Source organism: Diceros bicornis, chromosome 17 (assembly GCF_020826845.1).
Source record: "Diceros bicornis minor isolate mBicDic1 chromosome 17, mDicBic1.mat.cur, whole genome shotgun sequence".
In the NCBI taxonomy this organism is placed as follows: Eukaryota; Metazoa; Chordata; class Mammalia; order Perissodactyla; family Rhinocerotidae; genus Diceros; species Diceros bicornis.
The window spans coordinates 36,252,596-36,280,060 of record NC_080756.1 but is presented as its reverse complement, the minus strand read 5'-3'; the positions used below and the strand labels follow the sequence as shown (position 1 = coordinate 36,280,060).

Below are 27,465 nucleotides of genomic sequence, written 5' to 3'. Positions count from 1 at the left end.
AGGCATAAATATTCTTCCTGGGTGGTGGTGTGCAGAGGTATGAGGTCTAGGTAGGATGCTACCGTCATGATGCAACCATGAAAAAGACCAGTTTCAGAATTAAGTCCATTGGTCCATGATGACTGCACTGAGACAATAAATTAATTAAAGCTAGAGCCTTACTGCTTGACTTGTAAGTAAATAATATGTCACCTTATTGTTTATATCTTCCCACTGAAGCCATATTAACTAACAAGCCATGTGCACAGAGTTTGCTCATCTAATCTTCACAGTAATTCTGTGAGCTAAGTTACCATTATCATGTCCATTGAACAGACAATAAAAATAAAACTTAGAGAATTAAAACAAGTTGCCCAAAGTCAGACATATACTTAATGTCAAATTCTAGGGTGTCAGACTCCAAAACCCATGCTCTCAATACCCTATCCATTCAAGGCCATCTTCCTGTGGCTGTGAGGGCAGAAAAAAAATCCCAATAGATATCAGTGTTCCATTGTCTAGTCACGTGTTTTTAAGGTGTGATCAGTGGTGGTGGCAACAGCAGTGTTGGCAACAGCTGAAACAGCTTCTTGCCCTCTGCATGGTTTGACCCTGAATGGTTTGGCCCTCTGTGATTGTTTGACCTTAAAATCAATAGTCCAGTGGAAGCCTCCAAACTGTACTCCTCCAGACTTTCCAAAAATTTAATTCCTTGTATTAAATCACTTCCTGCTTGAAGTACCTAAAATTATTACCATTTCCTGAGCAGATAAATCTTAAACGCAACAAATAAATAAATAAATAAATTCTAGCTTCATTGGCTTATATTCATCTGAAGTCCCTAGAAAAATAATATTATCACTCACATGTAACGCAGTTTTATCTTCAAGACATCCTCAATCAGGTGACTTATGCATCTTCTTTCTTAGATCAATACAAACTGTTTATTAAACTGCTAAGAGGACACCATGGATATACACTATGATAGAAGTTCTTTCTCCACTTTCCCTCAGTGACTGGGAACTTGAACCCTGGACTAATGACTAACATCCTTCACGGAACATCTCACCTATACTCTTAGGTGATTTTTTTTTTTTTTTGCAAACTTTTACAAAGAGCATAATGCATTTTCCTAAGGTTTAGAGCTGTTCTCTATTAAAAAAAAAAAAAATGAAATGTTCTGAAAAGGGAAGCAACACTGTATTTATTGTCTAGAATATGTGCAAAACACGTATTTGCAAAAAGAAGAGGTATTCTAACCTTGTGAAAGCATAATACACCTCTTAATATCTTTAAATATTATATCAGGAAGTGCAATCTTACATTAAAGAACATGGAACTTATCATCAAAAAGATATGAGTTAGAAATCTTGATTGAGTCACATAGAGCTGCTTGACAGTGAGGAAATCCTTGGGTTTTTCTGAGTTTCAGTTGATTCATCCTTAGAAATGTGATCTTTATAAGTATTCCCAAAGTTTGTTGTAACATTTATAAAGAGACTCCATGTATGAAAATGTCTGCTATAAGACTTGGTGCATAGCAAGTACTAAATAAATGTTAAATTTTCTCTTATTTCTTAAATATACTACGGAAGAACTTTAATTCAACAACAAAAAAAGCTTGTCATAAAGTAAATTTCTATAGATTAGAAATTCTACATTCTACTAACTTACATTATAAAATCACAGAAAAAGTCCCCAAAAATTAAGTCAAAAATTTTGTGCAGATTAATGGTAATTAGTCCTGAGACAAGTAGAAGCAATAACCCACCAGTTGAACTTCCCTTTGGATCTTTTCAGCATTTTGGTGACTAATTATCTCCTATCTTTCAACACCCTTCACTACAAAATATTTTGAGTATTTCAACAAAGAGAACAGCTGAGGTAGGTAAACCCCTCTAAATAGTCTACATTCCTGCAGATTAAAAAACAACTGAATAAAACACTAGATAGGCTTTTAAGAAACTTAATATATTATCAATTATGATGTTGGCACTGATCTGCTTATCTAAGTAATACCACTAAAACACTGCTTAAAATTTTTTAAATGGTTATTTACTATTTAGCTTTTAGTGAATTGGAAAACAGCAACTAATTAACCCGCTGAAAACTAAAACCAATACAATAGAAGACTTATGATGACCATCTTACCACTCTGTAGATCAAACATAGATTTTTGGTATTTTCATGCTGTAATAAAGTATATTGTCCTTCAAGTTAGATATTTTTAAATATTGTATAAGTATATGCAGTAATGAAAGGAATGATTTACAGGTTGGCAGTAAATAGCACAGTGAATGGTGACAACAAAAATTCACCTCTGTTTACAGGACTAGGCTTAGGACTCATTCCTTTTTTCTCTATCTCTCTCCTTCTTATTGTCCTGACTCCTGGATTATAGGATTTACAGTGGAAAGGAGAAAGAGTGCAAAAGTAGGCAGATGAGGTAAGAAGTGGGAGTAACTGACAAGAATAACCAAAGTGCAGGTTTATGGAGTTAATTGACTTGGCAAATGAAAATTTTATGCTTTGCTACTCAGAACAAAGTTTTTCCTTATGAACAATTGTGACCATAGGGCACATGATTTAAAAGCTATTGCTTGGATTACTTCAAAATAGATCTTGAAAACAAACCTCAATTGGCTCTTCACCACCTTTTACTTGATTTTCACCCATTTCTCCATTCTCATAGCTGCTGCTCTTCTCAACCCATAACTCAGATTTTTCTACAGTTAGTCGAAGCTGGTCTAGGTCTGCCTTGATTTGCTTGTAGTTATCTACGTCTTGATTAGACACCAGCAATTGCACCTGAAAACAGAAGAATTTCAACTCTTAAGTTACTCATGGAATTTGCTTTATTACTCTTTCATTTATGCCTAAAATCCCAAGTCTTTTAATATATTTATCTCTTAGTTGAAGTTTAATATTTCTAGAATATTTATGAATATTTTAGATGTATATTGACCATGAAAACTTACCTGGAATTATCTGTGAACTCTACACAATATACTCACATGTTATAACGAATTATTTTTTTAAAAAGTGAGACTTAGCAAAGCTTTTCAAAGTGCTAAAGAGTAATTTAAAATAAAAGATACCCTAACTCTAATATCACTGCTAAAGTTAATCTTTTCTGACACTCTGTCTTTTTGAAAAGAGGTAGAGACGTAAAAATAAGTGGAAGAAAATATTGATTGATACGATCTAAACCTCATGATATAAATTTTTATTTTATTATAATCTATATATGACATACACAAATATATGCATAATTATATGTATTTATATAATTGCTCTTTTAATTATTTCATATTTTTAACATATTCCTGGAAAAGTTCCTAATGAAGATAAATGCCCTATTAAATAAAGTAAATATTAGTGAAATACATGTAAGCACTTAGGTATTATTCATTAATAGTCTCAAGAATGATGTCTTATTCAAAGATGACAAAGAAAAAGACTAGATCCTTAACAGTTCCTTTCTTGTGGATTTATATATTTTTCAATCACAAAACATTTATTTCAGCATTACTGCTTGTCCTACTCAAATTTACCAGTAAGATTTGGGATCAAAATAACAGCAGTGGCAACAAAATTCCAAATATGGTATTATCCTCCAGTGCCTTCCTAAATCTTAGTGCCTGTCATTTACATTAAAAATATTAACTGAAAATCACTTGTGGGGAACTCTCTCTAAAGTAGATCATGTCTTGGCATAAGCCAAGGCCATATCTATCTTTAAAAACAGAAAGTGTCCCCAGGAAAAGCTACATAGTCTCATTAACTCTGCAACCATGGAGTCAGGTTGGATGGTATAAACAACACTTTCAGAGTTTCTGCTATGGAGCCAGAGAGGGCTACTCCATCTTACCTGTTTAAAAGCCTGTAAAACTTCTGCTCTCTGGCTGAAATGCTTGAACAGTAGCTGCAGCGCTCCTGACAGCAAAGGAGGGTAGTCATGCATGATCAGATGAATGAGGACTCGTAAAAACGTCCTGCCTCCTTCATCGTCAAGTTGAACTGGATTTTTTTCCTTTCTATAAAACCAAAAATAATTCTAAAGTAACTTATATTTACATAAAATGTACTTGTAAGTGGGTAAAATTGTGTATATGTTCTTAAAGCTGTATCACTTTTTTCCCGAATCAGAAAGTAAAAAGGAAGAATTTGTACTCTTATTTCCTCATCTAACTGATGAGGGAAACAAAGCACAAAGAAAACCTTGTGTTTGTCCATGAAAGCAGGGTGACCCAACCGTCCCAGTTTGTCTAAAACTGAGGGGGTTCCCAGGATGGGGGACTTTCAGTGCTTGCTCTGGGAAAGTAGCAGGCAAACCAGGATGAGTTGGTCACCTAGGCATAGACAAAAGCTAGGAATCCAAATCAATCCAAAAGCAATTATCGAGGAGATATACTAGGTTGGACGTACACCAACAATTGGCTTTCCCCAAAGCCCTGGAGTCCTCTCCACCACAGATGGTGCGGGGCTAAGGAAGGCAGTGCACGCACATGTACGCACGCACTCATCACCAGAGCAGCCCTGCATGTGGAATATTTGGACTCCGAGCAAGATTCCATGGGATAAAAGGTCCATTTATTTTAAGGTGAAAATCATACACTGGTTTATTCTCTCTTCCTGGGGATAACGAAATACTTGAACAGCAAAACACAACAATAACAACAAAAACTGGCAAAACAAAATAAAAACAAAGCTAAACCAAATGTTCACTAGAGATAAAAATCCTTTTTGGTTCCCTTCATTCTTCATTCTTGTTTGTCTTTCTAACCAAAGAAAATGCAACTAAAGGCTTAGTATAGAAATTTGTTTAGGTTCTCATGGCAAATGTGTAATAAAAATGAACCTTAGAAACTCAATAATTTGTAGCTCAGACATTTTAATTTTTTTACTTCTCTTTTTGAATGTTATTAGTTTCATTTCTGAAAGGGAAACAACTTAAAAACAATAAATGGCAGGGCTCCTGATACCAAAAAAGGGTAGTCACGCCAGAAGCATTTTGCTTTCTTTAATTGTGGATATTTCCAATTGGCAGAAAATAGCTTTATTTCTCACATATAAAATTAATGATAATGTTGAAGGAGTTACTTTCTTGCCTCAAATTTCTCAGAATCAGGGAAGCAATGTTTTGTAAGATGCAGCGATGTTTATACCAGGGGAGTTAAAGGGCATCCGTGGGCTGTCATTATTTGAGGAAAGAGAAGCAAAGAATTTGGGGAAAAGTTCAATACACTCATCTCATCTCTCTTGTCCTGTTTTTACCTGACCTAAAGAAAAGCTATGCCTTCTCTTCTACAGTAAATGAGCCGCTTCATTTCTGGCAGAAATTATGTTGGTAACAATAAAGGATCTAAAACTGAATAGATATAGGGAGGTGAACGATAACAAAGTATCAATAAAATCCTAAGTAAAATCTTCTTCACAAGATAAAGATACATAAATGTTACTATACCTTCCAGCAAACATAGTTTCTGCCTGAGCTGCAATTTCATCTATATCAGGAACAATAGCTGCAAAGATAAACGGTAAAAATCCTTTCTTAATCTCCTCATAATTAGGAGTCACAGTATTTATATTAATATTAGCATGCCTAAAAATATTTTTGTCTTAATTTCTTTATGTCGCCATAAGCTTACTTCTAAAATTCCATCCCTTCTTCTTGTGGGACATGGTGCTTAATTTTTTTTTTATGTGAACCAATCATGATTCCTCACCCATCCCCACCACTAACATTTTGAAGCTATCTTTAAGATAACATGTTTAAATGGTGAGTACACAATTTATTTCTCATCTCCAAAGCATAAAAAAGAAAACAGAGCAAGATATGAAAAGGGAAAAACAATTCCTGCCAGAAAGCTATCTCTTATGAATACAACCAACGAAAGAAATCAGGTAAATCTGAGAGAACTGGTTTTCTCGGGGTGTCCCTAGACTTTCCCTCCAATCCTTTACTGACACTTAGAGCTCCTGTTTCCAGAAGTCTGGCTTCTGAGAGCCAATAATTTCTACACTACTGTCAGTGCAACCGCCAGCAAGATTTTCTGGTTCTGCCATATCATTCCTGGAAATAGCCCTTTGGGGTTCTACACTGCTGGGAAGTATAAAAACAACAATGTACCAGAAGTGACTTCTGTTGCAAATGTACCAGAAGTGACTTCTCGCTTAGGCAAGCTTAATTCCGTCTGTAGAGGCATGCCGCCCTTTGGTTGATACCAATTCAGACAGCAGGACATTTGGTCTAGCATCCACTTTAACTACACACTTATAATCACTGAATCATTCCAGTGGAATTGACTGATGGACAAATAAGAGGAGGGTTCCTGACATTGTCACAATGGTTGTGGTTAAAAGCAAGTTTCATATCTGTGTACAAATCCTATCCCCAGAAAAGAATTCTAAGTGGCTAAATCTTTAATATGAGATAGTTTCCAGCCTCCTGTGACTGGCCAGATCTATACAGAAAAACAGTAATTTAATATTTCTTAGGTTTCGTTAGGTGCTTTTTATAGTCACAAAATTTTTACAATCATTTTATGCTCTCTCATTGTTATGCTCCTACCCTAAGAATGAATGTAGCTTCATTTGTACACTTTTTTAAGTGTGAAAATTGAAATATTGTTCCAGTTGGTAACCATGCAAATTTTAAAAATAAATAAAACACACACACACAAACACAAAAGAAAACTAACAACCACATTCAGACCTTTGGAGAATGCCATGTCTTTATTCTTAAGTTGGGCAATAGCTTCCTACAAAATACCTTTCCTCGCAACGGCTGTGTTTCCCACTGCTCTTTGATCCAGGCAGAAAAATTTCCCCTGGATTTTCAACCAAATGGCATGATGCTTAAAAGATTCAGACTCTGGAGTTGGAGCGACCTCAGAGGGAATCCCTGCTCCACTACTTTCAAGACCTTTACTAAGTAACTTAACTCCTTTGACCTTGGTTTTCTCATCTGTAAAATGGCACAATAAACAGTACCTCTACCTCATAGAGTTGTGAAGATTACAAAAGAAACTACATTCAAAAGACTTAGCATCAAGTAACAGCAAATATCCTCCCTGCCATTGTAGGCAAAATATTTAATGCTCTGTCTCAGTTCCTTCACGTGATTTATGGAGATTATTTCTATATTTTTGTCTCACAGAAATACTACTGTGTCTTAAAATACGAAAGGTACTCTTAAGTTCTCAGGAAAACAAAATACCAAAAGTAAACAGTGTCACAAAGGAGATACCTGATGGTAGTAATGTATCTGGAGAGCCATTGGCAGATGTCTCAGCATTTTCATTGTTCTCTCCGAATTCCTTCTTATATATTGACAGCATATATGAGATCCTATAATCTAGTCTGACACTCAGGATAAACTACAAGAAACATTAAAAACAACATAATTTTCTTTTATTAGTATAGTGTTTAAAAATGCAGTTCATTACATGACACCAACAACATAACTATCAACATTTCGCATGAACTAGTTAGAAACTTTACTGGTCAACTCTTAGCAGTTTAGTTTCATACGTGTTCATCAATTCTAAGACTAAGAAAAATGATGCATTTCCATTAGTCAATGTCAGTAAGATCCCAAAACAGTTTTTGGAAAGAAGAAAACTTGACTCCCCATGATTCCTCTCCGAATATTCCAGGTAGAGGTATTCTATGGGTCTGGATGAAGAGGTAATAATGACATAATTTCATTGAGCACTTTGCAGAGTTTCCATTGGCTCTGGGAGGAGAATGCTAGAGCTGTGCCCTCATTCATGCACAGAAAGGCTGAGATTTCAGCTACAATAATATGGATTTTGCCTGTACCACAATCTGTCCTCCTTAATCGGCACATTTACCAAAACCAAATGCCAATAAGGTTCCTGTCTGTGCTACCTAGGTACTATGAAGAAGGCAAGCACTTGAAGCCCCTGCCCTCAAGAAGCCAATGATCCAGTTGGGAAAACAAAATATAGCATTGTTAACATAATTAGGAAATTATTGAAGGCTCAATCATGTGGTATAGAATTCAGTGGAGATCAAAGAAGGAAAAAGTATGTGCTACAGATTTCTGAGTCAAGAAGGGAAACATTAGGGAAGTGGCTTTACACAAGGTTACCTTCCATCTCAGTTTGCCTAAGGTCAGCCTGGTTTAACCTTTTGTCCCAGCACAATTATCACCAGTGCTCCCTACACTCTCAAAAAAGTCTCATCTGGACAGTTAACGATAATGATCACACAAGTTTTAGAAAACTTGGTATTTCATGGTACCATCTAACCTTATCTCTCACTATCTATGCCACTCCTGTATCACATCCCTCCCCCGCCCTTCCTCCTCCTGTTCCCTTTCTCTCTCTCACATGTCTCTGTTCCAACAGCACTGGATGGAATGCCTGCAGTCTCTCTTGCCTCCTCACATTTGTTGTGTCCACTTTACCTTGACTATTCTTCTCCTCCACCCCACAATAACCAGCTGTTGAGATATCCTCCAAGGTCCAGTTTAAACCCCTTTTTTTAATGAAGTTACCCTGGTTCCCCAGTCCAAATTAATTTTTCTCCTTTTTATTTGCCCAGCACATTATTTTACACCTACAGGTCCAAAGTGGAATCAATCTCTGTCTGTCTCTCTGTCTCCCTCTCCCTCTTTCTCACCCTCTCTCCTCTGCTAGACCTTTATGCTCCTTATGGGAAGCACATACGCTCCAGGTCAGTTATGTTCACTTAAGCTCAACAAACATTTGTTACTCCAGGTACTAAGGTAGGGGCCAAGGGTCCAAAAAAGGTGCCAAGGATATATGACCTGCCTTTGAAAAGCATATAATATAGAGGGAAAACAAATACCAAAGAGACTCTTTTACTAACATATGGTGAGCACTGCAACACATACCAGTTGAACTGATTCTAGTTAATATGGGGATTTTCAAAGCAGGAGACGGATCTTGGGGAAAGGGGACTGAGAAAGGGACACTGGATTTGGTAGCCTTGAGCAGAAGGCTGGGAACAGAAACTAGACAGCAGGTGCTTATAAAATGAGGGTTTTTGGGGCCGGCCCAGTGGTGTAGTGGTTAAGTTTGCATGCTCCACTTCACAGCCTGGGGTTCGCAGGTTTGGATCCCGGGCGCGGACCTGCACATTGCTTGTCAAGCCATGCTGTGGCAGGCATCCCACATACAAAGTAGAGGAAGATGGGCATGGATGTCAGCCCAGGGCCAATCCTCCTTAGCAAAAAGAGGAGGATTGGCAACAGATGTTAGCTCAGGACTAATCTTCCTCATAAAAAAAAAAAAATGTTTTTTTTAAACCTATGTAAAGAAGAAATTAATAAAACACAAATTAATGAAACACTTATTAACTTTTAGTTGAAGATTAGCACTCACGGAATTGTGTTTTATCAATAAAACCATATTTAAAACTTTCATCCTCTAAAATATTTAATTGTGAAAAATAAATGGAAGGTAGAAGGAAAGAAGGAAAGGGAAAGATAAAAACAGAGGCAGAGAAAGAGAGTTGAGAGAGGGCCAAAGATAGACAGACATAAGGAGAGAATGACAGAGAGAAATAAAAAGACTGAAAAAAGAGAGATACATGAAATGATGGGGAAAGAGAGGAAGACCCTGAGAGGAGGCACCGCTGGCAGAAAGCAGGAGACTTACACAAGGAACGTGGCTACCAAGAAATTCTTGAAGAGATGTTCTAAGAAAGAAACATTCAAGAGCAGCACCCAGGAACACAGACACAGTGTATCAGACTCAGACACAGAGACACAAAAACCAGAGTGAGAACAGAGGTTCAACAAGAAACACATCAAGAGCCCAAAAGAGGCAGCAAAATGAGTCAGCCCTAAACTGCCCTGCCATAATATCTCCATCTCCTCATGTTTTTAGCTGTTACAGATTGTTTCTTAAATGCTGCTTTTCTGTAACCATTGGCTAAAATGAGGTCATGTATTTTAGAGGTTGTCTCGTGAGTAGGATGATGTTAAGGTGTGGGCTCAATAGGTCCACAAGTCAGGTGACCACTACCTTTCTCGGTTTAAGAATAGGAAAACTAAGTGATTTTTCAGGGTCATGAACACAGTGTTGGGAGGCCTGCCAATATTTCTCAGGATGCAGCCTTTGGAATTCCTGGAGGAACTGTGAAACCTTTTATGATTATAAATATAATTACTTTAAATAAAAATGTACAGACCCTTCCAGGACTACTAACCCACTTCTGGTAGCTCAGTCTACATTAAATTATGAGGAAAGACTGAGTAAACTGTATCTAGAATCTTAATAGATCCTTGAAAACACCAGACTTCATTCTTCAAATCTGGAATAATGCTATAATTATAGTATCATAAAACTACTTTCCAAACAAAAAAAAAAATGCTAAGAATTCATAGCTACATTAATGAGAAATTTAATCAGTAAATCATTGGGCATGAAATAATAATTTACCTTCATTAAACTCATAGACCTATGTGTTAAACTAGGTTAATTTTAAAATATATATATAGTATTCCTAGCCTCTTGGAAACAAAAATACAAAGAGAGATAGTCACTTATATAAAATACTAAAACCAATTATTAACATATTTGTTAATAATAAATAAAATTTCATTTGATTTTCTTGCTACAATGATAAACCTAGATACATGGAATCATCCATCCAATTCAGTTAAAAATAGGAAAAGAGTTGGAATTCAATCCTTAACTTTGCCTGCTCTGAAATTCTTCATAAATGAAGGTAAAATTAAATCAGGGTCAACACTAAACAAGAAAATACGTAAGAAAGAGGTTTTGTCAACCTCAAAGCACTCCACAATTGTTAGCTATCATCATTAATATATTTAATGCGAATGAACAAATGTAATAAATATGTTAAATAGTGTCAGTGTCAGATTTCTTACCAGGCTTATCATTAACTCAAAAGAAATAAAATTAGATGAAGAGCATTTCAGAATATTTACACAGTGATTTGGGACAAAAAGTATAAGAAGTTAAACCAATAAGCACAATGAGGTATTTGTCACTTCGCTTCCGTTATGCGACATACCTGTAAAATCTCAATAATCTTCAGTTTGGTGTCCATCACAGTCACGTCCTCGTGCTCTGTGGGGCTCCCTTGCTTGCTAGGGTGGATGCTGGGCTGAACGTCAGGCACGCTCATGGGGAAGATAGAGCCTCGACTGAGCACCATCTGGGTCATCATCTCTCCCACCCCATGGATGGTTCTCATGACGTTGTTTCCTGGCATGAGAAAAGTCCCTAAGTCAACACACAACACCTGGAGAAACAGCTGTGACCAGTTGGTCACAGCCAGACTGAAAACATGACAGGAAACATATTAAGGATAGGAAAACATAGCATCAGCATTGCTCTGGCTCTTTCTTTACAGGTGAAGTTATTGTAGACACATTTCAAAATGACAGATTTTAAAAATGAAAGTTTACTTTTCTCAGAAAATGCTTTCAAATGACACACCAAGGGTGAGTTGTTGGTAACTCTAATGACATCCAAATCAGGTCCTTGTGGAACATGGTAAGTCCAACCAACTATCACACCAATAGGCTCTAACTTTCATAATAATGCAAAAGAAAGGTTATTAATCTCTACAATAAAGTGAGTTGCAAGTGAGGATACAAAGATTACATAAAAACATTTAAATGGTGACTAGTGCCCTAATCCTGTGCGCAAACCAGGGATTTTTTAGCTTTGCTTTTATAACGCTTATGAAAAGAGCTTGTGAGGAGGATTGTTACAACTTCATTTTAAGAAAAAGAAAGTCTTTTCTGGAGAAGAAGCATATATCAGCCAACACACCTCCCATTCCTTCATCCAATTTGAATAGAAAACCATTATTCAAAATTCACAAAAATCAATTATGTTTGAGGTAATTATGGAAACAAATTAGTGACAAACATGACCATTTTCAATGACAGATCCTCCTCTTCTGCATCTTCTCTTGAGTTTGGCTTCTCATCATTTGTCCTCTAATAAAATTGCCTGCGTACTCATTCCCTATACTGACACGAGTTGCTATACCAGTGGATCCTCTTGACACTGCCAAAATTTACATTCTCCAGCCTGACTGTTGCTCCTCACTTCTAAATTCCTACAACAAGCAACAAGGATTCAAAAGAACAATTGTCTACTTTCCTTTCAGAACAGTGGTCTCTGCTTTGTGGGTGTTCATGGAGCTTTGCCTCAAGGAAAGGCCTAGGAATCTGGCAAAGGATTTTCCTTTCCCTAAGTGTCTCAGGGTGTAAACCAAGAGAAAGGGAAATAGAAATAAGATGGGGTGAGATAAAACTCTCAGTTCTAAGTGAAGCATATAAACTGTGGGAATACCTACAGGATTGAAAGGCAAACAAATAAAGAAAAGGAAAATATTTAACAGATGACTCAAGAGAATCTTCCTAGTCCTGTGCACAGACCACCATTACCATCGAGCCCCTGGTAACCACTATTATTCGTCCATTGTGAAAGGTAAAATGCCTTTTAAAATTCATTATCTTATCCATATGTGAAATTAGTATACATAAAAGAGGGTAGTACTCAAATAGTACATTTTTGAGTAGGCAAAGAAGTAATATTTTTTCTAGAGTGGCATCTTCCAGGCAGAAATTAATTTGGGTTTTCATTCTGAGAGTCTAGGACCTTTTATTACACTGCTGCTTGTATAAGCCAAAAAAAGGGATATAAGAAAAAAAATATATGAAAGGTAATTTCCAACCTTGGACAAGATTGAGACAAAGGATTTGACACCGCCCCGTTTTCTATCAGAATAACCTCGAGGCAGAATGTTTCACTGTCTGTGGTTCTCAAACAGTCATAGCAGTTGAGTATTTCCAAATCCTCCCACTGTTTGCTTCATGGATGACAGGGATGCACATCTGGTTGTTGGCAGTGATTTTGGGTCATCAATGTTCAACCAGTACATTTATCCGAGTCTTGATTCGAGTATGTATACGTGTTAGCCTCCAGGAGATGCTTTCTCACCACTAACGCAGAACAGGCTCCTTTGTTATTCTTACTCCTGATTCACACAGAAATCCTTGGCACTCACAGTGTCTGCATCTTATTTAGATTTGCATGGAAAATAATCATTTAATCCAAATGATTATTACACAGAAAGTTAGCCCACACAATTCTTTTCCCCAAATATAGATATTGTCACCAAGAAATTAAAATCGAGAGGCCAGAACCCATAATAATATGTAACACATGTTGTCAATGAAATGAGAGGGTTCATTCCAGTTGTACCACATCCTTAGATGCCTGCGGCACTTGGTCACCACAAAACTCTCCTAACATCTCCATGTATGGCCAACTCAGAAGTCTCAAATTAAAAGATGCTATATTTTCTGGAGTTGCTTGATGGTGATAAGAAGTGCTTAAATTGTGAACTATTACACCTTGAAAAATATAAGTCAAATGCCACATAAATCACAGATGTGCAAGGCTCGCAGTATCCATTCTTCCACAGAAAAATTTCTAATTCTAGACTGTTGAGATAAGTCCGAGGTGATCAGTCCTCAATATTGCAAAGGAAGAAACTTTACTATTTGTCTTCTCAACTGTAATTAGTTAATACTACTAAAAAGTTTTTGGTGAAAAGCCTACGTATTATAATATAAACCCTCTGGACAAAATAACCCCTAGAAGTTCAGCTTTTCTATGTCTGTTATGTCAACACAGCAACCAGAATTTAGATTTATGTATAAAGTATATTGAGATGCTTTGAAAAAATGGGAATCATTTTTCTTAAGCAAAAGTATAAAGAAAGGAATTGCTTAGAACTGCTCAGGTTCTTTCATTACATGATTGTATAGATATTTTTACCAACCCTAATTCCCTCAAGAGAAAAACCTAAAAGCAAGACAGGTATACTAAATGCATACTCAGGATGATGACTGGGAATGGATTGAGAATACCTTGCTTATTTTCTCTGATGGTTCCGATGAGTCAAGTTTCCATTACCAATTCCAGAGAAGTGGAAAGCAGTAAGGAATTTATATAACACTAAAGCTGTGCTGACCATAATTTAATTTTTTCCTATTCAAAAGTCATTTTCCCTATTCAAAAGTCATTTCAATCACTATTAGGTTCAACAATTGTTAACAGTTATATGGATTTATAGAAGGTGTAAGAGATTTAACAGAATTTTACCTGATTGAAATTTACTTTACATCCATTAGTGTTTTATTTTATTTAATGTCATCTTTATCTATCTGTTTCTATTAGAAATACTTTTCTCCTATGAACACATAAGAATAAAGATGATAATTTGAGTTTTCCAATCTGTTTAGATTTTCAGACATTTCTGAAACCTTCTGAGTACTTATAAGACATAATAGACATATTTGATTAGAAGAGTTCTGTGAATAATTGTTCACAGCAATTTACTTATTCTGTGACGACTAAAGTCAACTCAATGTTGTACGGTAATAGAAGCCAAAAAATGGATAACCCAAAAACCGTTCTTATTTCCCTGAAACATATTTTTATAGTTGGATTTGAATAAACGCATCTGCTGTTAAAATAATTCATCCGAAACAGAAAAGACATGACTCAGGAAGTCTTCCTACTTCCCCTCCCTGCTCAGCAGCTCCTCATAAACCTCTGCTTGCGGGAAACGCCTACACTCTCTAGAACTGGAGCAGTTTTCTATTTCGAACATTCTCTGGAGCAGTGCTTCCTCCCAGTGGTTGAAGGCCTGGGTTATAAAAGGACTTTTCTGTATGCAAAAAAAAACAAAAACATTAACATACGATCAAAGCCCCAATGAAGCTAATGATATAAGCAGAGTAATGGGTAACAGGTACCAACCTGGATTAAACGGAAAAATCAAGATTTAACACCCTAAGAAGACAATAGATAACCAGCACTCCTACTTCCAAGTTAGACCACAGTATCTTGGAGAGCTATGTATCCAGTCCACACTGGGCTTTTACTCCATGTGCTGGATCTGGAGGGAACTTGCTATTCCTCTGCCTGGAGTTCTCTTACCCAGATGATCACTTGGCTTGCCCCCTCACTCCTTTCTGATTTCTGGTGCAATGTCACCTCCTCAGACCTCTTCTGGCCACCGTCTCTAAAGGACTGCCATCACTCTGGATCCGTGCACGTGCATTATATTTCAGGCATTATCACCATCTCACATCATATTTATATTTGTTTATATGTTTATTGTATCCCCCTCAAAAAGAATAAGCTCCATGAAGACAGGGATTCTGTCTGGTTTACTACTCTATCTCCAACAGATGGAATAACGCCTGACACACATTAGCCATTCGGTAAATGTTTGTTAGATTAATGCACGAATAAAAGAAAAAAAGATTGGATGAACAAATGAGTTATTGAAAATGAGAATGACTTTTTTATAAAGCTTGCATAAAAAATTGGATTCATTATATTACAGGTATATATTCCATCCTTCATCAAGGTGAGTTTTTGCTTGCTTTCCTTTATACTTTTCTAAATTTTCTACATTTTTTCAAAAGCATATTTAATTTCATGTTACTTAAAAACAAGAAAAAATATTAAATTAAATAGATACCAATGAGATAAGGGAAATCACAGAATCTGCCTTTATCAAGGGCTTATCACATCCCACGTACTTTGCGAGGCCACATATACCCATCACAGCAGGGGAGGGAGTTGAGGGACCCATCCCACTTTACACAGCCAGAAAGTAGCAGAGTCTCAGATTCAGGTCAACTGATGTCAACATGCATATTTTTCCCCACACCATGTTGCTTCACTAATAGACCATCACCTTACAAGTTTCCAAAGATTTTAAACTAGAACTCAGAAAACCTACCAAATGCAGAACGAAAATATTCTAATTAAAACTGTGTACTGAAAATGTGGAATTACTTATTAATCATATAATGAATTTCTCACCTTATTCTCAAGTGATCTTATCCAACCAGTTATTACTATATAATGGGCCACACACTACTTGTGGCATTTTGTTTATATCACACAATTTAATTTTAAGGGCAGCCCTTGTTCAGAAAGTATTTATTAAGCAGCCAATGTTCATTTGGCTCTATATTAGGCACATCGGAGGTGCGAGGATATAAGAGAAGTAGAAGGATTTACAATATGGCTAGGAAAACATAAAACATGCCCCCCCCCAAATTTAGGAACAAATACAAAGCAGATGAGATAGTAATAGTATAGCATGGGAAGTATATAAAATTGCTTAGCAATTTTTTTTAATTGGGAAAATTATCTTAGGGTGAGGAGAATGAAAGGTAGCTTCACTGAAGAGATACAATTTTGAACTGAGCTTTGAAAGGAGTGGAGGATTTAGATTAGAACAGTGTGATCTTTCTCAAGTCACTTCACCATCCAATGTCCAGAATCTTAATCCTAATAAAATACATCCCAATTCCATGTGAGAATAAAATGATATAAAATGTGCAAAAAAGTCAGGACGAACAAAAAGTACTATGTAATTGTAAGGTATTAATTCGAAATGAAAAGTGGAGAACATGTGCATGCTTTCTCTACACCTCTGAAAAACAACTCTTCTCCATTTCGTTATATTCTATTATAGTGGTTACTACCTTACTAATGAATATGTGGTTCCATCGCATAATCATAGTTCACAATCTCTTACACTGTGACACGATTGACACACAACATTGCCTTTAAAAGGAGAAGTCCTTCAGAGGAGTGGTTTATAAAGAATACTCAATGGACAAATAAACACTCATTGAATACAGTGTATTGATAATCCATTTACAGATTCCAAGTTTCTAAAAGCTTAGAAATAGAACAAAGCAAAACCTATTAAAAATATGTTACTAAAATATAGTAATGTTATTATCCACCTTTTTTGAATATCAAGTAGATTGCTTAGAAGAAAATTATTTCCCTTCCCACACACTAAAGAAGTGTTATTCAAAGGACGAATTGAAAAAGCAATTCATACAAAACAGTGGTTGAGTTTTACATCTTATTTTGGATTGCATCACTGTCAAATACTGACAAAGTCATTTCAATATTCAAACCTCAAGATTTTAATTTGCAAAACTGATCTTTAATTCTTAACAGTTAGTAATCCAAGCAATAAGTGAGTTTACATACTATTTCTATAATTGAGATGTAATTTAAATACAGTGAAATGCACAGATCTTACGTGAAAGATTTCAGCAGTTTTGACAAGGAAGGTATACACCCATATAAACCACGTGTCATCTAGATACTGAACATTTCTATTACCCTAAAATCTCCTATGTACCTTTTCCCGATTAACCCCCTCTACATTTCCCCTCACCACCAGCACCAAAAGCAACCACTCTTCTGATTTATCATTCCATAGGTACATACATTGAAGAATGTACAGTTTCATAGATATGATTTTAGTTAAATGGTTCTAGCCAAAGTGTACTAGTAAACCAATCATGGTTAAAGTACAGAAGGGCCTCTAGTTCTTTGCTATTCTGTTGTTGTCTTGATCAGATAATTATTTTTGTCAGTGATGGGTGAAGTCAGAGATAGCATGTTTCTCAAATGCAAAGATAACATGAAACAAGGAAGGATAACTAACGTACTGAATGACTCCATCAAATCCCAAAATTACATCAAAAGGTTGAAAACTAATGGGTTAAATCCAACAAGGTAAAATCAAAATATAAAATACCCTGCACTCAGGTCCAAATAAAATCAACTCAAGTATATGATGGGGGAAATGTGATGTAACAGAGTACAAATTAGAACTTTAGTTGTGTTCAAGCTCAATAGGAATCAATACTATGTCATCATTACCAAAAACACTCATTTTCACCTAGACTGCATTACAAAAGTAAAGTGTTCAGAATGAATGAGAAAATAACTGTCCTTTCCTCTGTGCTAGTCAGACCAGTGATCAATGATATCTGAATCGTAAGAGGAACTACAGACGACTACACAGAGAGGAGGAGGCACTCAGGCGACAAGATGGCCATTTTAAACACAGGAAGACTGACACATGGAAGTGATGTTAGATTTCAATATGGCTCCAGGAAATAAAAGTAGGCTGCTTGTTGGAAGATAGAGAGAGGTATATTTAGGAGAACCTAACAAAAGAGACCTAATAATTGGAGTTGTTGGAAATAAGAAAGACCTGCCTTGTGCAGCAATAAAATTTTGGTCACTCAGGCGTTCAAGGAGATCATAGATGACCATTTGTAACGGGTGTTATATGAAGATCCGAACTTCATATATTGTGTAGATGACTTCTACAGTCCCTTTATAGGCCAATGTTCTATAAATCTATGTTTGAGTTCCAATAATGTGCCTTATTGTAGGTCATTGGTGGACTCTCTTGACCAGAAATTGTGAGAACTGGGGAACCTATTCCAGCATATTAACACCTTGAGGCATCAGATTCTGAGGCTCAAACAACATTTATAATTACAGGAAATAATTGGAGTAGAGAGAAGGTGAGGACAACGTGGTCCTCTGTAGTCATTCTCATTATTTGTGAATCATCCCTAGGTATTGATTCTGTCCTAGTAACTCAATTTGGTAATGTTAGTATCTCTTCCTAGTGCTCGGAATCATTCATATCACTCCTAGGTAACACCAGAGGTTTCAGAGTCACTTCACAGTTTAAAGAATAAGAATAACTTCCATACTAATCTGTGGAAGGTGCTTCACCCACTGTGTGGCTGATGCCTTTGGGAAACCAAAACCCAAACAACTACAGATGACGCCTTTGTTTCTGACACATCCCACAGAAACACAGACAAACCTAGAGTCAGAGTTTTCTACCTCTACTGAGTCAAATTAATTACAAAGCATAACAAGGGCCAGCCCCGTGGCTTAGCGGTTAAGTGCGCGCGCTCCGCTGCTGGCGGCCCGGGTTCGGATCCCGGGCGCGCACTGACGCACTGCTTCTTCAGCCATGTTGAGGCTGCATCCCACATACAGCAACTAGAAGGATGTGCAGCTATGACATACAACTATCTATTGGGGCTTTGGGGGAAAAAAATAAATAAATAAAAATCTTTAAAAAAAAAAGCATAACAAAAATAATTTTATGTATTATAACTTTATGTAATTCCTGACTGAAAGAACTATAAGGAAGTTATAGAATTACTTTGTGACTTAGTGTAATATAAATTATGCATGCATCATCTCATTAAGTTCTTCTGAAATTTATTAACCTACACAGTTAACAAATGAATATTTGAATCACATTACTCTGTTAAAATGGTGCATCAGAGATCACTGAAAAGGTATAACATTAATCCATAAATTGCTAAAATAAAATTGCAGGAACAAAATACCAGGAAGTATTTTAACATAAACTGGCATTTGTCATGTTATCTCCCATTCATTGGAAGTTTGGAAAACCAAACTAAAAGTTGATTAGTAATAAAAAAAAAATCATGTGTTTAGAATGTCATGAACTAGGAAATATTTTTATCATTCAAATATATACATATTTATATAAAACATGTTACTTATATACATTTATCAAATGCATTTTACTCAATAGATATTTTTGAAAGTCAAGTATATACATAGCAGTACATTAGGCATGGTACAAGTCTGCTATAGAACCAGAAATAGAGTCTATTTTCATAGTTTTTCTCCTGACTTTGGTTCTCTCAGTCAATAAATTTGAATCTTTATTATTGAATTATCTAGGTTGTAACTCTAAGAGTCATGGAGCCTTTTGTAAGTCTACTGGGAAAAACAGACATAAAAAATAACTACAAAATTAACAAAAGAAAGATACAAATATATATATTTGTAATGTAGGGTCTCTAAATATTTTGTCCTTCAAATGCAAGCATGTTTTTATAAGGCATGTCACTTACATACACTCATCCCAATGATAAGCAAGTTATGAAGTATATATGAGATACAGAAGTAGCTCATAGAAAGGTGGCTACAAGGATAAAATAGTTTAATATTGTAGGGGAAACAGCAAGAGACAGAGCTAGAGGCGTCTAATGTAGACTGTGAAGACTCTTGGTCACCGACTTAAGGAACTGGGTTGTTATTCTCTAGAGATGATGAGAGCTAGTAAAAAAGATAGAATATGTGATTTAGAAGGATCCTTATGTTGGAATGTGAAGAAAGAGCCAAAAAGGGAATCAGGGAGACCAATCAGAAATCTATTGCAAGGGGTGAAGAGGAACATCCAGCTTCAAGAGATATTTAAGTGGTAAAACTTTTAAGACTTGTGATTGAAACTTCATTTCTGAGACAAGCCAAATGACTGTTCATGAAGAGCTGATTCTTGGTTTAAAAAAATTTTTTTTGATCTGACCAGTAAAATCACTTCAAGTTAAATCAAAACCCTTTAGTAAACACCTACTGTTTTGTTTTAACCCTTCCTGGAAAATTTTTAAAAAGTAGAAAACAGAGTTCCTGCAGATGAAGAAGTAATGTATATAGAAAGCGGTATGATAACAGTGGAAAGAATATCAACTGTAGGGCTGTTGGGTTTTTTGTAAACGAGTGGAGAAAAAGAAAAGAAACCTGAAGTCAAAATTTGGCTCAGCAACTACAAACTGTATGGTCTTAGGCAAAGTATTTAATCTTTCTAAGGGCCTATTTTCTGGGCAAAATAGTGACCACAGGGGCCGGCCCCATGGCATAGTGGTTAAGTTCGGTGCACTCTGCTTCATCGGCCTTGGTTCACGGGTTCAGATCCTGGGTGTGGACCTACACCACTCAGCCATGACCCACGTGGGTCAGCCATGCTGTGGTGGCAACCCATACACAAAGTGGAGGAAGACTGGCAACAGATGTTAGCTCAGGGCATATCTTCCTCAAGCAAAAAAAAAAACAGTGAGGCCGGCCCGGTGGCATAGTGGTTAAGTTCGCGTGCTCTGCTTCGGTGGCCCAGGGTTCATCGGTTCGGATCCTGGGCACGCACCTACACACTGCTCATCAAGCCATGCTGAGGCAGCGTCCCACATAGAGCAACTAGAAGGATGTACAACTATGACATACAGCTATCTACTGGGGCTTTGGGGAGAAAAAGAGAAAAAAGGAGGAAGATTGGCAACAGATGTTAGCTCAGGTCAATCTTCCTCAAAAAAAAAAAAAAAAAAAAGTGACCATAACACCTAACTTGCTGGATTGTGAGAAGGATTAAAGATAAAAATATGTAAAAGATCTAGAGGTGTGCTAGGTATTGAATAGGAATAACAGATACACTTTATATAGTAATCTTTTGCCAAATGTGTGGCCTGGCACATGGAAGAAACTCAGTCTAAAGTAGACATGTTGCATAATTATGCTCTGCCTATTTTTATATATGTATTTGATTTTAAAAAGGAACACGATCTAATGTAGATCACGTGTTTGAGACCTTCTTGATATAGAGAGAGAAGACTAAGCCCAGAGAAAGAGAAAAAAGTCCTCTTAGGCACCATGGATAACTAAGAGAAAACCTGATAGTTAAGCTGGGATTTCTGCTAAAACTTATAAAAGCTTAAGCAGAAAAAAATAAACAAAAGTGTAAAAGACATTAAACATTAAGCCAGAAAGGACTTAGAGGTGCAGTCAGCATAGCACAAAGCTGCTGGGAGAACCAGACTCAGAGGATCAGAATGTCACAGAAATTTTCCTTAATATCTGAAGAAGAGGATTCCAGAAAAGACTTGTTGCCCAAAGCAGGTTTCTGATGCCAGTGATTCTGGGGCATTTGGAAGTAGGTAGCTTCTAGAAATTTTTTTCATATATAGAACTTTGTTATGCTTTTAAATGTTTTAAAGTCATTTTTATTTTTCTCCCTAGTCTCTATTTCCTATGAGATCTTAATCTTGATTGACAGTTTTTCCAGTCATGGCGTTTTTCTGGAAGATCCCTATGGTGGATGCTGTGATGGTCCTGCTCAGATTCCCTTTCAGGAATGAAGGGCTTTTGCCTCAGCTGCTGGAAGTGCTGCTTGGAGGACAGCCCTCAAATGTCAGCCCCCTATGGGGATTGACTAGTCTGCAGGGAACTGCCTTCAGCAAGGCCATACACCCATTCTGGGGCAGCCCATGGGGGCATAAAGGCTCAGCCCCCTCACCCAATGGGAGACAATTCTGAAGGGACATCTCCACTTCAGATGCTTCCACTAAGGCTGCATCCCAACCCAATTTCTCCCTCTGCCCCGTCCTGCTTCTTTCCCTTTCCTTCCATTGGTGTTGATCCTAAGAGCTCTCCCTAACCAGCCTCCTTTGTGCTAACCTCTATCTCACAGTCTGCTTCCCAGGGAACACAACCTGCAATAAGCAATTCTAGAGCTGCTGGAGGATTGTTGTCATTGTTGTTATTTTAAAATCAGTGGAAGAATCTCAAGGCATTATGAGAAGAACATGCTCCTCTGACACAGTACACACATACACTAAGGGATGAGAGAAAACCTATCGCTGTGGATAGGATTGCACACGTGTCCCTGCCTCTTCTTCCAGTCTAAAGCTTCCTTTGGTAGAAGTACGTGATTTGGATGGAGAGAAGGTGAGGCAGAAGGGAAGAGCATATGGGAAGTAGGCAGGTGTGAGAAACAAGACATATAGTGGAGATAAGACAGTTCTGCCTGAAGCAAAGGGGCATCGCTGAAAGCAGAGATGAGAGAGGACAGAGAGAAGAACAAGGCCATCTAAAGGAGAATCTTGAGAGGCAAAATGGTGGTGGGAAAAATTAAGTCCAGAAATCAATGAACGAGATTTTCAAATGATGAATGGTAATGGTGGGTCTTCCCCCTGCAAGTAAACCTTGCTAACACTTCTGAATGCTGTGAACTCCACTGCAATCTAAATCCTTTATAGACACGTGAAAAGAGCTCAGTCAGATGAAAAATTAGAAGAAGGTGAAGGAACACAGGAAAGAGTTCCTAAAATGAAGCTTCCTTGTACCTTAGGTACTCGGCTCTTCAGTTATGGTCATTGCACTAAACCTTATTTCTGGTCTTTCTCATCCCCTACCTCCACATATACACCCCCTCAGAGTCCCACCTCACATCCAGGTAAGTCCTTTCTTGCTTCCTTGCTTTTTTGTGACACATTCGATATTTTATTTTAAGTGAACTAAGGATTCCGGTTTCAAGGCATTCTAGCTGGTGTCTTTCCAAAGAACAAACTCAGCTTTTAACCAGGAGATATGCTTCATGGATATTTGTTAAAAGCAGCGATTTGCAACACACATTAAAAAGGACACCATTCAGTGAGGGAATGAAAATTACTAATCTTTGAAGAATCCCAGTTTTTAACAAGAGACTATCAAGATCACATTTAGACTAACCTCCTAATTTCATAAAGGAAGAAACTATTTTCTGGCAGATTTTTTGCCTGTAAATATTTTCTTCCTTTCCCACCCATATAACAATATTAAAAAATGTTTCTGCTCCACCTCCCATCTCAATTTCCCTTCTCCTTTTTAATAGCAACTATGCTGCCAGAAAAAGCATTTCAAGGTGGATCACATGAAGACTCTGCCAAGGCAAAAAAAAAAAAAAAAATTAAAGAAGCAGCTGGTTCTTTGCCACTAGATGGAGAGTTAGCATGCCCTTCTTCTCTTCCCCACATCTCCTGGGGCAAGGGGGGCACCTGGATATACATATATCCAAAGTACTTCTCACTACCCACCCTCCTTATCTCTTGCCTACCCTGGCTTGGGCCCACAGGTCTATAAGTCACCCAGTGTAGCTGGAATCCTTTCAGGGCAGAAGGATAATTTCAGGCTATTAGGGTTACGTCTACCTTATTCTCTAAGACCAAAGGCACTTCAGCTCCCAATCTGAAACCTCAAAGGAAAGGAAATCCTAAAAGCAAATGGAATTCTCTATTGATTTTTTTTTTTTTTTTTTTTAGTGATTTCCCATTTTCAACATTATAACATATAGGCCAACAAAAGAGATTATCTGGTTACCAACTGGGGACAGGCCCACATTTCAGGGCTTGACTATGGAAATTCCCAAGAATCTGGAGTTGTGAAAAAGCAAAATGATAGAACGTAAAAAGAAACTAGCCAGCTCTTGTTTGGTCTTTTGGTAGTTTTCTGATATATTGCCTTTTCAAATTTCAAAGGCTGGGAGACAGCTGTGAAAACAAATGATTGTGGTGTTCTAGACACCCTAACTAGGCCTAAATATTACTCAGTGGTTAAGACTTGATTGCTCCATGTTGGAGGTTTAAATTTGACCCATAGTTCCATTCAACAACAAAGAGATAAATGGAAGGATATTGACAAGATAACTAAATAATGAATTAGACCCAAACCATTTCCAGACTGTCAAGTTCATTACTCTGTTCAAATGGAAATGACACTCCCACCATTCAGAGTTCACATGTTATGCTGCTCATTAGAAGAATGTGTAAGTATTCACATTTGTCTCCAACTATTTAAATGACTCTCTAGTAAAACAAAAATTACCCACCTGCTGTACAAAATGATCTTATTTAGTAGTAGTATCAACCCTTAGATTGTATACCCTTCAGCAAGCATAAGGAGAAAAAATGTATAATTTTTTGAATGGCATGTACTTTCAAGAGTATATTGAGAATATCCATTTTATCAGCCGGTATATGCATTTGCTTTTAACTTCTATACGCAACAAAGAAGAGCACTGTTTGACATAATCCTTCAACCCAAAAGATCAATTACACTGAATGGTGCCTGTATGTTTTAAATCACTGAGAGCAAATGATAGGTATTAGCAAAGCAAATTGACTCAACAACATAGCCTGCTGGGAGTGAATACATTTGTTTGAAAACAATACTGCTTTTCTTAAGCAAGTACATAGGCAACGAAAGGTACCGGATTGATAGTTCTGAAGATTAGAATCTTCTATTTCACTACAGCACAGGACAGGGCTGTGACAGCTCCCTGTGTATCCCTGGGAGTGTGCCTGGATCACTTTCTGAAGGGACCACCTCTAGGGCACAAAAATGAAAAGTTGCTTCTGAGCCTAGCAATTTCTGCTGAGTGTGCCAACTAAAAGTCACTGTGATGGGGAGCAGCCACAGTCTGGGAGCTAGACTCAGACCCCCAACCAGCTCTAGGATGAGGACGACTCACAGTGACACGGCAGTGAGCTGCACCATCACCAAGGGCCCGAAGAGGAAAACTTCTGTAACTGCCACTTTCCAAGCCAGCCATCCCCATCACCTCAAACGCTAAACACTGACATCTAAACCTACAGGATTTCCCAGAAAGACAAATGAATGCTGCGCGTGCACACCCTACTTAAGGCAGGCGCCACTGAGGCCGCACGAAATGAACTCCAGGAACTGTAAGCCTTTTCCTTCCAGACACACCTTTTCTTCCTCCTTGGGCCTGACCTGCCAAACAGCTAGCAAATACGTTTCTCTGAATGTCCAACCCCAACTGTGCTGGATCAGAATTAGTAAGTGGTAAGTAGATCAGAAGGATGAAAAAAGACCTGGTTCTATGGCACAAAATTTTCCAGACATGGTATGAGAAAAGAAAACTGTTATCACTGATTCAAAGGGACTGGTTTGCCTAGAAACAATGCTTATAAAATTACTCCCTATTTTTAAAAATTGTGCTTTACAAATGACTTCCAATTGAAAATATAGTTTCACTAAAGTAAGAAAATATAATCCAAATCACTTGAATATAAAAAAGCCAAGATGATGAGACACTGGGTATTGTAAAGTGGCAACCCTGCTACGGCTCCCATAAGTTGTCCTTTAAAAGAAAAGTTCTTTTTTTCACCAGGTACTTTCCGTAATCTGGGATTTCCTCTCTGGCATCAACCTCTGTCTCACCCTGTACCACAGGAATTTTTCCCAGGCCTGACAATCCCGTCTCCACCTTTGGAGATTCCAGGAATGTGTTCTCTCTTGCTTCTTTTGTTAAGAATTTACAGAGTCTAACAGAATTTTTGTTAGGAATTTATAGTCTAATAGAACTCAGCTATCATAACACACTCCTAGTAGAATTATAAGATAATTCTTTCAGTTTGAAGTGTCATCTTACATAAAATAAATCATTTGCCTACTTGGCTAATTAAGTTATTAACTTTCCTGTTTTGCAATACTTTCAAATTTATGGGATCAGTTGCAAGAAAAGCACAAAGAATTCATTCTATAATACCCTCTGCCTAGATTTATTAGATTCATAAATTCTGCCACATTTGCATCCTCTCTCACTCTCTCTTTCTCTCTCTTTACATATGTATATATATATATTACATCTTTTTGCACTATTTGAGAATTAGTTCTAGACATCATGACCTTTTAACTCTCAATTCTTCATTATGTATTTGCTAAAAACAAGTACATTCTCTTACATAACTGCAATACAACCTATTTGATAAAATACTACAACCTAATATAAAAACCATATTCAGGGGCCAGCCTGGTGGCATAACGGTTAAGTTCACATGCTCCACTTCGGTGGCCTGGGGTTCGCAGGTTTGGATCCCGGGCGCAGACAGACGCACCACTCGTCAAGCCATGCTGTGGCAGCGTCCCATATAAAGTAGAGGAAGATGGGCACGGATGTTAGCCTAGGGCCAATCTTCCTCAGCAAAAAGAGGAGGATTGGCATCGGATGTCAGCTCAGGGCTAATCTTCCTCATACACACACAGAAAATACCATATTCAAATTTCACCAATTGTGCCAATAATGTCTTCTGTAGATAATATTTTTCCTGATCCAAAATCACATATTGTATTTAGTTGTCATGTCTCTTTAATGCCCTGTAATCTGAAAGAGTTTCTCAACCTTTCTCTATCTTTCATGACATTGAAATTTTTGAAAAGTTCAAGCCAGTTTTTCTATAAAATATCCCACAATTTGTACTTGTCTGATAATTCATGAGGATTAGTGGGAGATTATGAATTTTGTCAAGAATACTAAATAGGTGATGTCGTGTCCTTCTCAGTGCATCATATCTGGAGGCACATGACACTGCTTTGTCCCAATTTTTTTATTTTAAACTCTGTATTTTGTTTACTCAGCATAAAGAATATCTATAAGACTGAACCTCTCTATAAGTCTAAACTTAAAAAAAATTATGAAACAAAATTCTAACCTCAATAACAATTTTTCTAAAATATTAGATCATTGGACTAAAATAATCTAAGTGGTACAAAGGATAGAAGACTAATTTCTTGCACTTTAATTGTTAACAATGCCACTAACTTACTAATGGATCTTAGGCAAGTTAATTAATCTCCCTTAATATGCTTTTCTATATTGGTACTTTAAAAGAAAACTTTTTACAGAAGCATCTGAAATCCATGCATAATTCCACTACATTCAAATTATTGGCAACTTTATGGCAAATAATGTATCCCTCTGAGGCACATTCTTTTCTATTTTATATAATATAAATAAAGCCACATATTCACTTTTTCAAATGCACCTCAAGGCAATATTGACAAAAAGTACAGTACCATATTTTTTTGTCTTGCAAGTATAGATCTGCTCCAAAGAAATCTAGTCTGGAATGTTTCACTATAAAACATTGTTTCCAAATGTTTGCAAGTCAATGATATTAAATAAACATTTAATGTTAGTGAAAGC

General features: G+C 37.0%; 1 protein-coding gene across 1 annotated transcript in view; it reads right to left on the bottom strand.

Moving 5' to 3' along the window:
* Positions 1–27,465, bottom strand: part of ITPR2 (inositol 1,4,5-trisphosphate receptor type 2) — a 472,032-nt gene that overhangs the window by 284,159 nt on the left and 160,408 nt on the right. Inside the window, exons 22-26 of the mRNA XM_058558623.1 lie at positions 11,017–11,210; positions 7,232–7,361; positions 5,447–5,504; positions 3,851–4,016; positions 2,614–2,787 (exon numbers count right to left, since the gene is read on the bottom strand). Coding sequence (XP_058414606.1) covers positions 2,614–2,787; positions 3,851–4,016; positions 5,447–5,504; positions 7,232–7,361; positions 11,017–11,210 — 722 coding nt within the window. The remainder of the gene's footprint in view (positions 1–2,613; positions 2,788–3,850; positions 4,017–5,446; positions 5,505–7,231; positions 7,362–11,016; positions 11,211–27,465) is intronic.